General features: G+C 43.2%; 1 protein-coding gene across 2 annotated transcripts in view; it reads right to left on the bottom strand.

Moving 5' to 3' along the window:
• The window catches only part of Dym (dymeclin), a 303,216-nt gene that overhangs the window by 168,933 nt on the left and 116,100 nt on the right, over positions 1 to 18,183 (bottom strand). For both annotated transcript variants that reach the window (XM_059246037.1, XM_059246038.1), the window contains exons 12-13: positions 17,584 to 17,697; positions 16,187 to 16,281 (exon numbers count right to left, since the gene is read on the bottom strand). In XM_059246037.1, coding sequence (XP_059102020.1) covers positions 16,187 to 16,281; positions 17,584 to 17,697 — 209 coding nt within the window. The remainder of the gene's footprint in view (positions 1 to 16,186; positions 16,282 to 17,583; positions 17,698 to 18,183) is intronic.

The raw sequence follows: 18,183 nt of genomic DNA, 5'->3' as shown, positions 1-18,183 counted from the left end.
CTTCTGTGCTCCGCCCTGAATCAAATGTGTCTACATGAGATAGCGGGAAAGCATGATACAAATATCCCCATAAATAAACGTAGACATTGTCAAAAAGACAGCAGAACTAGAATTTGGACACACTGTCACCACTGGAGTCTGAGAGGGCCTGTTTCTCTCCACAGATCCCAGCAACAGGTCTGCCAAAAATGACAGGAAAATGACACATCAGTCAAGTTCGCAAATTGCATTTTTTTTGTGTGTGTAGAGTGCAACTATGTCTTTAAAAATCAGAACTTACCAGCACATCAGCACACTGTTTCTAGGCAAGCCAGATCCTGGGTGTTACTGACAGCTATGGATCTGGCTTGAATTTAGTTAATTAGGTATTTACATTTTTACCTCTGAGACAGTAACTGAGTGTGATTGGTTCTCTCAAGCCTAAGAGGAGGCCCAGTACACGCCAGCATCACAGGAAATGCTGCCTGAGAAAAGGGAACACCCCAAAGCTCTTTTCCCTGGCACCTGCAGCGCAACAGCACCACCAAGGGGAGCTTCGCTGCAGCACCTTATCCAGTTTCCTCCCTCACGGTTACCAGGCCACGGTGAATAAATACACAATTAACCAAGACAATGAAAAGCTGTGCCAGGCTTCAAAGCATCTCTTCACACTCTACTCACCAGGCTGAGTGGTGCCCTAGCAGAGCAAGCATCTAGTTAGCACAGCCCTGAACTTCTCAGATTCCTGGTTACTGCCTTGGCCATAAATGAAGGCACCTTGGCATACAGTGGGCATTTCCTTCTCAAGGGAAACTGACATAGGCAAAAAGTTGATGTCAACCAGGAATCGAGGGAAGAAAAGTGCAAAGACCACCATTTCAATTTGATTCAGCTGGATTTTTTTAAAAGTTTGGACAGAAGAGTAGACTTTTTTTTTTTTTTTTTTTTTTTTTTTTTTTTTGGTTTTTCGAGACAGGGTTTCTCTGTGTAGCTTTGCGCCTTTCCTGGAACTTTTATCTTAAGCCCAGGACTTAAGAATAAAGTCAATCATTATCCCAGATACACTGGGGAATGATTTATGAACGTACATCTAATAAGGTAGCCATGCTTTCCTGCATTTGTGCACTCATGGTCCTATGACCTGCCTTTGACTGACAGACGTGCTAGAAACAACGGTCTCAAAGAGTAGTCTAGGTTGCAAGAAACCACAGTTTCTGCTGTTCCTGGGATAGTCCTGCTTAGGAATCTGGATGCACTACTATGAGAAGGTCATACTTCATGGGAAGGTCATCCAGAGAACTGAGGTGTTCCAGTCAACACCTCAACACGTCCTTGCCTGACAGCAAGCATCAAGAGCCAGCCCTGAGAGCAACCATGTCACTGTGCATCCCACTCAACAACCCTCTGCCTGAAAACACACAAACAACCTCGAGTGCACAGCGCCCGGCTGAGCAATCGCCCCACAGCACTGGGCGAGATCATTACAAACTCCTGTTTTAGGCCCCGGTACTGTCAGGTAGCTTACGGCACAGTCACAGACAACCCGAACACATTCTTGGCCGTACCAAGGGCAAGATGAGCAGTAAACTTAAAAATGTTTGCCATCTATGACTCTGTAAGGGCCCATGGGTTCCCACAGAGAATAAAATGATTTATATACAGCCCCTTTCTATTCCAACTCCCTGATAACTATCTTCCCAATAAATATTTATTAAGTGGAAGGATGAATAATGCAAACATAGCTAAGTATTGACTGTATTGATGGAAGGAAGGAAGGAAGGCCATAACTAATTCAGAAATAATAGATATTTGGAAGTATCTACAGTGGTCTTGTAATTCACACACTCCCATGCACTCTACCTACACTACCTTCTGAAAGGGCACTGGGGCAGAGCATCTCACTCCCCTGCAGAATCCTTTCAGGCTCTTACAAGGCCTCTTACATTTCTGAGGACTCCAAAGTACGTTTTTATACCTGGATTTCATGGATAGGTTTTAAAATTGAGAGTAATCTAAAATATGCAGTAGTTTATTTAAATATAAAAGTGAAAGCTTTACATGCTGACATAAATGAAATAGTTAATGAAAAATAACTCATTAGTCATATGGGAAATAGTGCTTCACTGTGTTTATGGAACAGAGCTCCTAAATGTTGACCTATTTACCCATACAGTATGTCCCAAACTCCCCATTCATTACCATCGTCATTGATATTACAAACTCAGGCTGCAGGCATGTTTTCCAAAATTCTCATGTCTGCTGAAAGCCCTGACTTTGCTATTTGCAACCAATACCCACGGTTGTCTTCGTTAGTGATGAGCTCATTCAGTTTGTTTTCAAGAGAATGCCAAGTCTGAAGAAGCATAGACTGCTACGGGTTCTCTCTTGTGAAAATTACATCCCATCCAACAGGTGGCTCGATGTCACATGTGTGCTTTCTCTGAAGATGATTATGTGATGCAGCGGACAGATGTGTGCTGTGGGAACTTTTATCACACAAGACATGAAAACCACAAGCACTCAAGTCAACTTTTATTACAATCACCTTTTACATAGTCTTGTCAGGGGTATTTTAAGTGAAAATAGCTCTGCTTTCTTGCTGCAAGTGTGTGTGGAGGCACAGTGGGCACTAGGACAGTGCGGTGGTTATGCTAAGGTCTCGGGAAGGACACAGGGGGCACTAGGACAGTGCGGTGGTTATGCTGAGGTCTCAGGGAAGACAGTGGGCACTAGGACAGTGCGGTGGTTATGCTGAGGTCTCAGGGAGGCACAGTGGGCACTAGGACAGTGCGGTGGTTATGCTGAGGTCTCAGGAGGGCAGTGGGCACTAGGACAGTGCGGTGGTTATGCTGAGGTCTCAGGAGGACACAGTGGGCACTAGGACAGTGCGGTGGTTATGCTAAGGTCTCAGGAGGACACAGGGGGCACTAGGACAGTGCGGTGGTTATGCTGAGGTCTCAGGAAGGACAGTGGGCACTAGGACAGTGCGGTGGTTATGCTGAGGTCTCAGGAGGGCAGTGGGCACTAGGACAGTGCGGTGGTTATGCTGAGGTCTCAGGAGAACACAGTGGGCACTAGGACAGTGCGGTGGTTATGCTGAGGTCTCAGGAGGGCAGTGGGCACTAGGACAGTGTGGTGGTTATGCTGAGGTCTCAGGAGAACACAGTGGGCACTAGGACAGTGCGGTGGTTATGCTGAAGTCTCAGGAGGGCAGTGGGCACTAGGACAGTGCGGTGGTTATGCTGAGGTCTCAGGGAGGGCAGTGGGCACTAGGACAGTGCGGTGGTTATGCTGAGGTGTCAGGGAGGCACAGTGGGCACTAGGACAATGCATGTGGGCTACTACTAAGGCTTTAGCAGTTTTGTCAATGATTGTTAAAGTGAAATGGTAAAGGAAGTCTGATTCTGGACCCTCCAGGGCCTATAAACCACACTTGGAACAACACTGTGTTGAAGTAATAAAAAACTACCAAGTCCGTGAAGTGAGCATTTCATTCACTCAAAACAGAACCTAAGCCAGGTGGTACATATCTATAATCCCTTCCACTTGGGAGGTGAAGGCGGGAGGGTCAACATCACTCTTGACTGTATAGTAAGTTCAAGGCCAGCATGCTACTCTGTCTCAAAAGAGAACACACACACACACACACACACACACACACACACACACACACACACAGTCTCTTGCAGTAGTTATCAATGTCAAGTCTGAAGAAACACTTCTAACCTGGGTTGGAACTCCAGCACACACTAAGCTATTTGACCCCAAGTAAGTTCTACAGCATCTCAGGCCTCCATTTCCTCATCTCTAAACAGACAGAAGTTCTTAGGGGGCTACAGTCACATTCAAGACAGAGCTGTGCCAGCTGTGAAAGTACTGACATGGACCCTCAATGGACCAACTACAGGTGACATTCGTCTTCAGCTCGAAGGTGGGGACAGAGACTGACTTGTCCCTCTACTACGTCCCTCCACTACTTGTAGAGGACCAAATCATAATGAGTGTTACGGGAATTCTGTCACCGGTCCACTAGCCAACTGAGAGGAGCATTTTAGTCCAAGAGGCAGGGTTTTCACTGGGGATGGATGTGGCCCAGAAAAAAGGCGGAGCGGAGAGGTGTGCGGCCCTTCCGAGCTGGGAAAGGAGCGTGTGTTGGAGATGGCTTGTGATTCGGCTCAGGTCCCCCCTTCGTTCTTTAGTATTTGTACATGGGATTTTGCATTTTAATAAATCGTAAAGGAATTTCTAACAAATGGGTGCTCATAAGCACTTATTATCTTCATAAAATGTGATGCTGATAAATCAAAATGTCAGGAATTGTTCAAAATAACCCATCGTAAGAAAGACAATGTGGTACTATCAATGAAATAGGGTTGAGTGTAAACATCCTTTAAAAAATTCTTATTTATTAGTGTGTACATGTGAACACATGCATGCTCATGCCATGGCATGCATATGGAGGTCAGAGAACAACTTTCAGGCAGGTGGATCTCTCTGAGTTCAAGGGCAGTCTGGTCTACATATAGAGTTCCAGGCCATCCAGGACTACACAGTGAGACCCTGTCTTCAAAAAAGAGCATTTGGCAATAGAAGGTAGATTGTGGGCTGCCCACAGATGCAGGTTCAAATCCAGTACTGTAGCTGGAGAATTTTTCTCCAGCTCCCGCCACCAAGTCCCACCAGTCCCAGAGCCCACTTATAAAATAAACACACAAACTCTTACATTATTTAAACTGCTTGGCCATTAGCTCAGGCCTGTCATTGTCTAGCTCTTACTCTTATATTTAGCCCATTTCTATTAATCTTTACTTTGCCACATGGCTCATGGCTTACTGGTACCTTACATCTTCCTGTCCTGGCAGCGGCTCCAGGCAGTCTCCCTCTTCCCTTCCTGTTCCCTCAATTCTCTTCTGTTAGTCTCGCCTATACTTCCTGTCTGGCTATTGGCCAATCAGAGTTTATTTACATATAGCGATATCCACAGCACAGTACAGTTACTTTCCTTAGACAAGTCACTGCTGAGTTTTAAATGTTTCTTCTCTGTAAAGTGGGAACAATAGACATAACTCAGTAACTCAATAATATCTCTGATATTTTACTCTACATTATTCCTCACAACAACAGTAAGAGGCAGAGTACCATCACCCCCTTGGGTGGTTCCCTACTGCCACAGAGCAGCATGGCAAGAGCTGGCAGATGTCAGCTGTGCAAAACAAGGCAGTTGACACGGTACAGTGGCTCCTTCTAGCCATAGTCAGGGGACTTTAAACACGTCCAGTCAGAGGAACAAGTTTTACCATTCATTCACAGATCTCCTTGAGTCACCATGGGCAAGCCACGGTAGGTACTCTGGAATAAAGCAGTTTTCCTCCGTCTAGGAGCTGCTGGGTGACTGCCATCCAGCAGACGTTATCAGAGGCACTTCACACGTGTTAACCGTTTTCTCTTCACTGCGCCCTGGCACAGGAAAAGGCTCACTCTTGTTTGCTCCATCTCTCTGGGGCCTCCTGATCCAGTGTGTACATGCACTGGTTAGATAATCATTTTCACCCTCTTTACCCTTCTGTTTTTTCCCACTTGGGTTCACGTGTTTGTTTTGGAACAGGTACTTCTTCTGGTAAAGCCCATGAGATATGTACAATATAGTGAGAAAAATACTTTATAGAGAACTTAATTTGTTTTATGCCAGATAACATATTAATGGGGAGGGAACAAAGAAGGAATAGAGAAAATAAAGGACTGAGGTAAAGAAGGAGAGAGAAAATGAATGAGAATGTTGCATGAGGAAGATCTAGTTCTTTCTTTTGTTGAGGTATAATACTGGTCCATGAGCTGAACAAACTGATTTCTACATCTGTTTCTGCAATAATGTTCACTTGGATTAATCATAGTTAACTGTAAGTTTCCATACTGCCATATGTCAAGTGTGAAAAGTTGTCAGAGATGATTTTAAAGGTCTTTCCAAATCTATAATTTTATGATGCAATATGATTTTTATCAAATATAGTATTTTACCCAAAATACCCTAGGTCTGTTGGGGCACTCAGAGTAAGGATTCCAAGGCTGCCTGAACACCAACAGTGAGCTAGAGATTCATTAGGGCATATAATCAGGAGACTGATGAGGTCACCCACAGTTTCTTTTCTTTCTTTTTTCTTTTTCTTTTTTTGATTTTTCGAGACAGGGTTTCTCTGTGTAGCTTTTTTTTCTTTCTTTCTTTTTTTTTTTTTTTAAGATTTATTTATTTAGCAAGGCGGTGGTGGTGCATGCCTTTAATCCCAGCACTCAGGAGGCAGAGACTGGCAGATCTCTATGAGTTTGAGGCCAGCCTGGTCTACAGAGTGAGATCCAGGACAGGCACTAAAACTACACAGAGAAACCCTGTTTCGAAAAAAACAAAAAGAAAAAAAAAAGATTTCATTTATTTATTACGAATATAGTGTTCTGTCTGCATGGTTGCCTATACACCAGAAGAGGGTATTAGATCACAGTATTACAGATGGCTGTGAGCCAACATGTGGTTACTGGGAATTGAACTCAGGACCTCTCGAAGACCAGTCAATGCTCCCAACCTCTGAGCCATCTCTCCAGCCCCCAGTTTCTAAGACATATAAATCCAAGGGATGTGCAGGTGAGAGAGAAAACCCAGAGCACTCACCAACCAAACTATTACTCTCAACAATGGTGGCAGCCAGAGGATCACATTTTCCTGAGTGGTTCCCTATGCGACAGGACACCATGACAAGTTGTCCATTGAACACTGACAGGCTTTTCCACTGGCATCAGAAACACATAGCTAAGCAAAGACTTCTGGGAGGTAAATACTAAATGCAGAGAGGCGAGCAGCCTTCTGTTCTGCGCTGTCCTGTCACGGATGTTTACAGAAGAAATGAATCTAGAGTCTTGGAATCTAGAGTCTCCCCCAGCAGCAGTATGCTGTCTGCGTCACACAAAGCAAGGATGCCTCCCTCAAAAGTCAACTTGGGCAGTTCTGCTCAAAGCCTATTTTAAAAGATGATGGAGAAATCTAGCTGAGCACAAACAAGTGAGCATGCATGCATCATCTCTCCTCATTCCTGACTGGGGAGGTCATGTGACTAGCTATTTTCAATTCCTGTTGCCTTGAGTTCCCTATGACAGCCTACAACCTGGAACTGTGAGCGAAATAAACCCGTTCATTCCAGTGGCTTTTGTCAGGGCATCTTGTTAGGGGATCAGAAGTGAAAGCAGGACGGTCATCTTCCATGGTTTTCTCACTCAGGGTTCCTTTCCTGGAATACAAAATACTGCATGTACAGCTATGACTGGCCTTCTCTCATGCTGCTGCAGGGGGATGAGGAGCAAGAGAAGAGCGCCAGGACACTCTCACCCTAATACTCTTGTGTAATCATTTGTAATAAATAATATGGAAAGAGCCCATCAGACGGTTCTTTGTCACGGACCCAGAAGTCTCAAGACTCCTGAAAGAAGCCAGAAAAGTATGGCAGGTCAACTATTTGGTTAAAAATAAAATCTCAGGTCCCTATAGTAGGAGACAGGACTGGGAGCTGGTAATCCAGGATTAAGAGGATGAAGTACAGACATGTCTTCACATGTTCCCAGTCACCTCTACAACGCGATGTAACAGTCTATAAAGCTCCAAGCAAGTTACTTTAATGGTTTGTTTCTCATGTGGAAATGCTGTCCACAAAGGTCTCTACTTACAAGAAATCAAATTCAGATAAATGTCTGATGTACTCCTTTAAAAGCGAACATTCCGGTTGTGCCAGCAGTCTAAATTGGAATTTAAATCAATTATGAAGTTTTCACATGTCCCATCATGTCTGCCAAGACCCTGCTGTATGATATAGCAGTTCTCGACACAGTCACACAGTTCAATTAAAAGCTTAGAAATTTCCAGCTGGGAACTGTAAATGCTCCTAATGTAACTTCTTAAGAAAAGACTCAAGCGAAAGGCAAACCGTGCCAGCTTTCCCTGAAAAACTTTGCTGCCTTCAAAGTACCACTGCCACAGGAAGTGCGGGAAGCCAGGTTTCTAAGACAAACATTTCTCCTTCCTTCCTTGGCTAATGCTCAGCCAAGATCAAACAAGGATCACCAAAGACCACAGCAAGAGAGAGGCTGGAGTCTGTTCATGCTGAGGCATTGGGGAAGAACAAGTTAATTCTCTATTAAAAAGAGAAATCACATGCACTGTTTGAATTTGGTAAATACTGCCCATCCCCAACTGCTGGCACTCAAGAGTCCCTCACAGGTAATTACTAAGCTCTACCCACTAAAATAAACTGTTATTATTACAAAACTCATTTACCCAATGGCACCTCCATTTTCACCCTTTAAGGAAATATAGGCTATCAGAACACACTGGGCACTTGGGAGGCTGAAACAGGATGATCCTAAGTTCAAGTCACCCAGGCCACACAGCAAGTTTAAGGACAGCCGGAAGTACACTGAGATCCAATCTTAAAGTAATCAACAAGAAATGGGTCATCTGTGCCAGCTCTTCCAAAGGTAACCAAAGCCAGGAGGGAGCAGGGAAAGAGCTCTTGTGCAGATGCCCGAGAGTGACACCCTTTCACCAGACACCTCTGTGGAGGAGGCAGAACTTACACCTTTGACAAGACCTTTCAGATATGTCCAACCGATGGCCCAGGGGCCACATGCAGCTAAGAATGTGCACAAATGTGGCCGAGAAGACTCATGAAGGTGGCCCAACATGAAACTGTTGATTATACAGTTCTTGAGAGTGAACGGTGTGTGTGACAGGGTCACACTGCAACCTCAAAAGGTTAGAAATGTGTGACAGAGGAAAGAAAACGACCATTCTCTCTAATTCTGGACACTTTTTCAGTGGCCAATACCCAGGGATTTCAAAGAAAAGGGAGCCCTGCACAGTTTCTCTCCTGCACGCTGCTGAGGTGGGCACTCTACTGCATCACGGTGCTCTGCCTGGAGGCTCAGCAGCGGCTCCTTTCACTTGCCTGTTTCAAGCACTTCAACTTGTCTCCTTCTCATTTACATCTTTACCACTCCGCCAGAAGACCAACAAGGCCGGACTTCCACCCCCTCCCCCGACTGCTCAAACACAAGGGGAATTATATACTTAGAAACTGCACCAATCCCATCCTGAGGTCACAGGGCAACTAACAGCAAAACACAAAACTGCTATCCACACCTTCCTTCTGTTACTGCCTGCCTTCTCTGTCTCAACTCCGGGGCCGAGTCCAGCTTTACTCTACACACAACATGTTAATCATCCAAGCAGGATCTGTCTACAACCCAGCATTACCCTCCCTAACACATTCCTCCTGTAGGCTGAGGATGGGAGAACAGGTAACTAAGGCATCCTACTGTCAGTTCTTACAACGTTCTTTTCCAGACCGAAAAGGGCCTAACGGTCTCCAGGCAGTGTGCTAAGCCTGCAAGTCACCTTGGATTCCCAAACGGTGGAGCCTCACAGACACAACTGCCCCCTGACGAGAGGGGTAACTTCACAGAAAACAGGTTGAACCCTCAAGCAAGAAGGACTTCTTCTGAGCCTCCTTGCAGAATTCACAGTTAAGAAAAAGATCAACCAGATGACACTTAGGCAAAATCACTTAATTAATGCAGACTTGACTTTGTTCCAATTCTTCCTCCACCAAAACATAATGCTCGTGGCAGTACCCTAAAGACAGGCCGAAATGCTTCCTTCCTCCCAGAAGGTCGTTTTGACTAGACATTTACTGTTTTTTCATTTTTGCTTGCTTTGGGGCTGGAAGAGTGCACAGACCTGGCAAGCTGGCAGCCCCTGGAGTCAGACTTCTGACCTAGGATTCTGGCAATACCAGTCACTATTGTCACAGCCGTCTTACAGCCGGGATGCTACAGACAGAAGTTAAGTAACTTCCGCAAGATTCCATAGCTAGTAAACCTTGGCAATGAGCTCTGGTGTCTGTGCTACACTACATCGCTCTGCCTAGCAGTGCAATCAAAGAGGAAGATCTTAACTGCAAACAAACAGATAGGCTTTTCCATTTACGGATGCAGAGTGGGTACATATGTGACTTCCTGGGGAAAACGGTAAGGAAAGAAGAAAGAGCAAAGCAGGAGAAGAGCCTAAAGGGAAATGTCTGATAATCCAAAGGTGCAGACGCCCAAGAAAAGAACTGGTGGACACGAGACATAAAGGAAAATCTTTTCCTTTCATTCTTTCTTTTTTCTTTTTGTTTGTTTGTTTGTTTGTTTTTGAGACAGAGTCTCTCTACATAGCCCTGGCTGTCCTGGAATTCACTGTGTAGACTAGGCTGACCTTCAACTCCACAGAGATCTGCCTGCCTCTGCTTCCTGAATACTGAGCTCATAGGTGTACACCACCATGCCTGGCTGAAGGAAAATCTTAAAGGCAGGAAATAAATTACAATCCATGCAATCTCTTTTCGTTTGTTTTTCCATGCAATCTCTAACATATAACCTACTCCTCTACAAATGGATCACTAACCTCAAATAACAGCACATCAAATATACAATGCTATCAGACTTTCAGAAGAATTTATAAAGTCGATCAAAACACAGATCACATCTGTTTGTGATTCCTCTAGGGTACCAAGAGTTTGTGGTGGGTATATTGTCATTAAATATGAATAGTCTAGGCACCACAAGAAATCATTCCTTATATTTATGTCCAACTAAGAAATTTTTAAAAATTCATTTAAATCGTCTCATAGCTACAAAATATGTGACTCTTCTACTTGTTGAGGATCACATGAAATACTGGCTCTTCTGAGTTTTACAGCTGACATATATAAACTTGTGCAGACTTTCCTGAAAGAGAACTTAGATATGCACAGGCAGTTTCTCACTGAAAGGCGTTACTAAGCACAGGTAAACCCAGAGCAGCCTGGCTCCCCAACCTTGGCCTCTGCACTGCGATGGCTATGCATTCCTCGTCATGCTTTGCGATCCAACCCTTGATACAAACATTTGGTAGAAAATGAGTTCTCTTAGTGTGCAAACGCTGGTCTCCATTTCCAATTCAAGACAAGTCTTTTCTCTTTTTATAAAGAGTTATTCTCTTTACTGGAATAAGTTTCCAGACCCAGACTTCAATGTGCATATGGAGCTTTTGAAGATGGAGTGAGAGAAGCTACATAATGAGCTCCCTCTTGGATGACAAGGATGCTCTGATCAGACAAGTAAGTGCTCAGACAAGCAGCACCAGCAGCAAGCCCTGGGAACTGGCTAGAATCTGCCTGTTCCAATGTGATCAATAACATACACCACTGTTGCTGGCTGAATGAATGACACTATAAATCCATAGTTCCTTTCTATGAATCCCAATCCCAACTCATTCATTCCTGTTTTGTTATTAAAAATCAGACCTCCTTTTCTCTCTTCTTTCCATTATCTGGAACTATGAGGGTAAGGCTCAAGGCCTTCCACAGTAAGTCACCCGTTCATCCTGCTTCTTCCTTTTAACCCCTGTTGCACAGGTCAACAGCAGGCCAACCGAACCAGACTGTGTAAATCGATTTACAATTCTTTTTTTATTTTCACTTTTATTATCCTTTGCACATGGTGCTGGGCTATATAAAGACATTTCCACACAGGCGTACATTATCCATTGAACACATTCTCTCTCTCTCTCTCTCTCTCTCTCTCTCTCTCTCTCTCTCTCTCTCTCTCTCTCTCATCCACCTTTCTTTCTTTTTCTCTTCGGGGACTGGTAATTTTTATACAGATCCCTTCTAACCATGACCTCTTGGTTTTTTTTGTTTTGTTTTGTTTTGTTTTTGTTTTTGTTTTTGTTTTTTTTTTTTTTTGGTTTTTCGAGACAGGGTTTCTCTGTGTAGCTTTGCGCCTTTCCTGGGACTCACTTGGTAGCCCAGGCTGGCCTCGAACTCACAGAAATCCGCCTGCCTCTGCTTCCCGAGTGCTGGGATTAAAGGTGTGCACCACCACCACCGCCCGGCGACCTCTTGTTTTGATGGCTGTCACTGATGTCTTCCTGAGCTGGCAGCATCTACTGCCCCTCCTCTCTAGTCACCTTGCCTCATCTCTCAGTGAGATGTCTTCTCACCATTCTTAGACCAACTACCCCCCTCCCCGTTGGAAGAATTCTATTTCATTACAACGTTCACAACATTCGGATCTATGCAAGTTCTTTATACCTCTCCTATACAAGGACAGAGTCTTATGTCTGCTACTGGCTACAAGTTATTTGAGGGCAAGAGCCTTATTGCTAGTTCTGATATATCTTACATTACTTAATATAATTCCTTACTCAGATAATGCTAAATGAAAATCCATTAACATGAAGTAAGGGCCATTCATCATTGATAAATCCTAATGTTACCATATCACAGATCCAAACTATGTTCCTAATCTTGGTTTGTTTTCTATTTTTGGAACCACAAAAAATTGGGCACACTGCTTTATTTGTGATTTTTTTCTAACTATTGCACCTAGAAAATTTTGTTTAACAATATCTAACACATATTTCCAGAACTTAAGTCATGAACTAATTCATTTGGAATTTTCATATGGAACAGGCCTTAGAAAATATTCATTATAAGAAAACGACTCTGAAACCATTGCAAAACTCCACATATGTGGGCAGAAAAGGCTCACAAGGTAGCACACGTCATCAACCTTGCAAAGCTGAACTAAGCACAGGGCCAAAAGTTAACTCTTGGACACTCGGGAAGACTCCAGGGTCCGAGGGGACAGCTACGTTTATGTAAGAAATAAAGTTCATGTTAGCACAAAGGCAGTGACTGGCCAGGCCCTTACTACTTTCCACTCTAATGCATAAAATGTCCAGAGACCAGGCATGAATTAACTTGTGAGTCAATGTAAAATAGTCTCTACTAAATTCTGAAGACAGATAATGAACAGAAACTAGTTCTGAAAAATTATCGAAAATGAGCCCAGGTCACCATACCTAACACTGCTAACAAGGCTATGGCTAGATAGGTGGGCCATAGAGGAAAACCTACCATATGACTATTCTCCTAAATGGACATAGCATTAAAAGGACTCCTAATGACTTACTGCTATACCCATAGATCAATGCACTGCTCAATTCTCCTCAGAGATGCTGCTTCTTGCAGTAGATGGCAATTAACACAGAGACCCACAGCTGGTCAATGTACAGACAGTAAGCGGCTTTGGAGTGCGCAGCCCTAAACGGGGCATCTATCTCATACCCACCCCCAATGCTCAGGGATCTATGCAAAAAAGGAGCAGAGGTGATGGAGGACTTCAAGGAAACAATGTCTTCTGGATACAACAGGGCAGATGGACATATGAACTCACAATGATTGTGACAGAGTGCACAAGACCTGTGCAAGCTCAAGCCGGATGAAATCCCAACGTGGAAGAGGGGAGGGTGGTCACAAAGTCCCGGTCCCTAGCTGAGGCACTACTGGCATGTGATCACTACCGGGAGACGTACAGTTGTTTTTCTTTAACGGTGTGATACCTGGTATAGTGACCTCACTCTAGGGCAGGCCCCATGCCCGGGAGTAATTGGTCAACACAACTGGACTCAGTAAGTTTTTAAAAAGGCAAGAGATTTTTCTATGAAACTTTGCAACTTAAAATCTTTTCACTGGTTGCATGAAAAGACATGCAACCTCCTGAATTACATATGCAGCTCATATATGCTTTAAAGCACTATTTTGCAATATCAAATTATATATTCATAATGCAGAGCTTGCTATTCACGTTCAAGCAACAGTCCTGCATGTCTGTGCTTTGTGTGTTTACATTACTCTAGGACTTATTTGTAACCTTTTGATAAAGCGATATCTACAAAGATTTCTCAAATACTTAATAAACAAGACAAAGCAATCACTGTGAAAACGATGCAACTTGAGCTTTTCATCTTTCATTCTATGCATTTCATATTAGCCATACAATTTCCTGTTCTTAGGAACAAGAAAATGTTTAAAATTTATATAAATAATTTGGGATTTATAAATTTTATGAACTAAAACATAAACTACAAGAAATGAAACTAACATTGTTATTTCTGCACATCCCCACATCCTCGGGAGACTATTATGGTGATATTTTATTTGTACTGAAATGTGATTTTATTTGTATGTTAATAAACAAAGTTGCTTGGGGGTCAGAGCTATTAGCAAGCCATAGCGAAAGCTGGGCAGTGGTGGTGCACGCCTTTAATCCCAGCACTTGGTAGGCAGAGCTAGGTAGATCTCTGTGTGTTCAAGGATACAGCCAGCATTGGAGACACACGTCTTTAATCTCAATACCAACCATAGAAGACCTGGAGGTCTGTACAGACAGGCAGTGACTAGGAGGTCATGTGGTTGGGTTTACAACCAATGAGAAGACAGAATAGAAACTCTATAAAAAAAGACAGACACAGGAAGTAGCTCTCTTTTGGAGAGGTAGGACCACCGCGATAGTGAAGGGTAAGGTTTTTTAGCTCTTAGCTATTGCTCTGACCTCTTGGCTTTTATCTCTGTATTGGCTCTGTGTTTCTTATTTAATAAGACGGTTGGTTACTTCTACAGACTATGGTCTGAGAAAAAGAGAAGGCTGTCTTCAATGGCGTGGTATACATATTGTTACTCACACACAAGTTTGTTTTTATGCATACTTAATGTGGAATTTGAGCTTTTGGATGATAACTATTTGTAATACAAGCTATTTTTCATCTCAGTTAACTTTAAAAATAAGCATTCTGAACAACAACAACAAAAGGCAGGGGAGAGAACACGAAGTTGAGTGAGTAGGAAGGTGGAGAACGACTTGGGAAGAGTTGGGGGAGAAAAATAGATGATCAAAATGCACTGTATGAAATTCTTGAAGAATTAACAAGAAATATTATTAAAAAAAAATAAGCCCAGATCAACAAGCTGACAAATGGGTAGAGAGTGAGATTGGTGCTTACACAATATATGGAATGGGACTCAGCATCAGTGTCTGGAAAACCAACTAATTGCTGCTGGGCATGATAGCGCATGCCCGAAATCCCAGTACTCAGGAAGCTGAGGCAAGAGGATTGTGGGTGGATTCAAGGCCAGCTTGGGATTCACAGAGACCCTAGGTCAAAAAAACAAAACAAAACACAACACCAAGGGCTGGGGATAGTAGTGGAACCAATGCATTATCTGAGCAAAGCCATCGTTTCAATCTCCAGTGTTAGAGAAGAAAAGAATAAGAATTAAAGAAAAAAAAATCCCTGATACATGTTTTACTTGAAAACTGCTAAGACCACACTGAGCAGCCTACTGGGGGAAAAATAACCATATATATTAGAAATCCCTGCAAATGGTATTTATGATCTGATAATTAACTTTCCTCCCTTTAAAGATCACACACGCTTGGAAAAGGAGGAGAGGTGACAATGGGGGTTCCTGGTGGCGGCTGTTAGGGCAGGCCAAATCATAACTCCTCAGGAAATGTTAACATGTTTCTGTACTTGGCAGAAAGGGAGGTGCACTTATGGTTCCGTACGGAGACTGCGGGTTAGGTGGGGCCAAGGTGTCATCTACGTGGACGGGAAAACCACACAAAGGAGGCCGGAACGATGAGAGGGACTGAGTCACCCACTCCTGATGGTGGCAGAGGCATGAGTCAAGGAACAAGGAGCTTCTAACAACAGAGCCTCTGGGAGAGAATGCAGCTCTGCTGACCTGTGATTTTACCATACCAAACCGTAATAAAACAAATTTATGTAAATCATGCCAGCAGCTGCTAAGGCAGTAACAGGAGATCATGACAAAGTTAAACAGCTATGGAGAGAATACTTGGGCGGAGGGTACTGTAGCTCAGTGGTACAGCAGTGGTACAGCATAAAACCCTATAAAAACATAAACATGAGAATTCTCAAAGGCAAACAGAGATGACAGTGACAGTGTAGTATGATGCTCTAGAAAACACTTAGCACAGTTGTTGACCTTTCCTTTACATTGCTGACAAAGTGTCTGTGCCTCTGGAAAGCTGACACACAACCTCAGGTGAGACCTAACACTCCAGTTCATAAAAGGGACCAAAAATAAACGCCATAAACACTCGAATCAACAAGTAGGTTAGGAAACAAAACAGAACAAGGTGTTCTCAACCGCATGCAAAGTAGCGGGAAACTGAGGAAAATGTGTCAGTTTTGCATGTTTAAAAAGGACACTGGCATGGTTCCCTATCAGAAGACCAGCCAAAAGGCAAAGCTCAGTGTTGCCTTCAAGTTCCTATTTACCTGATGATCCTCTGGGCGGCATACTGATGGAGGGAGCGGAACTGCGCTGACATGTTTGCTAAGGCCGCCAGACAATTTGTGTGCAGGTACTTGTCCTGTGGGAAGAGCAAATTCAAATAAACACAGCGTGTCTTCTTCATGCTCCGAGGAAGGTTAACTAAAAGCAAACGTACACCCCACTAATGTTAGAAAAGTGCCCAGGATCTATATTCTCTAGTTCCCAAATCTATAAAGCACCGAGAAGTCAGAGTGTTTCCACAGTTCATTTAGAAGCAATGGACATGAAATGCGATGATACAGATGCTCATTCCTATCATGTAAAAATGAAATCATCTGCAGTAGAAACAGCAGTGCTTATGCAGTGGGCTGCTCTGGACCCTCTCCGCCACACACAGCAGAGGGTACGCTTCCATCTTTCTAAAGCACAAGTTCTTCTCCCTCCTAAACCACAACTGCCAACTATGATCTCAGATAAAAAACAACGGGGTATACATCTATGCCAGCCCCATAGAGAGAAATACAAGAAAACATTAAGTAAACAACCTTTTAGCTGTGGATTGTGTACATTGCTTTCCTTGGTAACACATTTCTACTGACTAAGACTGAAATTTTACAGAATTCAGCAGAATTATTTTTTTCCCAACTTTGCAAGAACTCTTGTACTTTGGGGGATTATTTTTCTTTGTTTTGAACACAAGAACTCATGTAGTTCAGGCTGGTCTCAAATCTGCTATGTATGCTGGACATGATGGCACACGTCTTTAATTCCAGCACTAGGGGAGCAGAGGCAGGTGAATCTCTGTGAATCAAGGCCAGCCTGGCTGACATAGTCAGTTACAGGCCAGCCAGGGCTACATAGTAAGTTCCTGTCTCAACCAAACAAAAGTGCTATACGTAGTTGAGGATGACCTTGAAAGTGCCTGGCCTGTGCTTCCGTGTTTGGTTTAGGAGTGCTGTGGTTAGAGCCCAGGGCTCTGTGAGTGCCAGCTACTGCTGCCAGCTGAGCAACAACCCCGGCTCCTTGTACTTTGCTTCCTGGTCTGGATTTGTATTTCTGCATATTCACCTATTTATACATTTTGTTGTTGCTTTAAAAGGGCACACCAGTGTTGTCAGTCCAGCAAGGGCATTAGCAGCGTTGACCTCAATGTGTCTTACCGCTTGCTCTCCATTTTACACCAAGTACACTGCGTCAAACAACTAGTACATACTAAGAAACAGACAGAGCAGTACAGTCATGCAATATGGTAAGTGCTGATCTCAATTTTTCTAGCATATTCTATGAGAATAAATTTAAATTTTCTAGCACATTTCATAACTACATTTCATGGGATTAAAATGTTTCACAACATGGTCTTAACAACATAAAGGGAGAGAAACAGCTATGGGATACTTACTCTAGTCCTGGTCATATTGTATTGTATGGTTCTTATTACGACCAAAATTAGGAGACTCCCCAGGGAAATTTCAGTTAAGACTCGTTCTGAATACCAAGTAATGTTTTTTAATATCTGTAATAAGGAAGAAAAGTTTGAGTAAAAATGACTCCATTAGGAAAAATGTGGTCACCCATTTCTGGTACATTTAGTTTTGCTCTAAAGGTAAGTTAAGCAGTAAAAAGTGAGTGGAGAGCTTCAGTTCTACCAAGCAAAGGGCATTAATAGGTTTACTCCTCTTTTCTTAAATAGATGAGGGAGAGAAAACCAGGTCTGCAAATCGAGAGGTTATCTACTAATATCATTAGTAGACAAAGAGGAGATGTGTGTATCTAATAATATCAGTAGACAAAGAAGATATCTACTGATATCATCAGTAGACAAAGAGGAGATGTGTATATTTACTGATATCATTAGTAGACAAAGAGGAGATGTATGTGAAAGAGACACAGCACACAAGATAAAAGGAACAGAAAAAGCAAACAGAACTTAGCAATTAGAAAGCAAAAGGAATACAGAGTAGGTGCTGAGAGACAAAACTTCCCCAACAGAATGTAAAAA

This window comes from Peromyscus eremicus, chromosome 19, assembly GCF_949786415.1.
Source record: "Peromyscus eremicus chromosome 19, PerEre_H2_v1, whole genome shotgun sequence".
NCBI classification, from domain to species: Eukaryota; Metazoa; Chordata; class Mammalia; order Rodentia; family Cricetidae; genus Peromyscus; species Peromyscus eremicus.
This window is presented reverse-complemented; position numbering and strand designations above follow the sequence as displayed.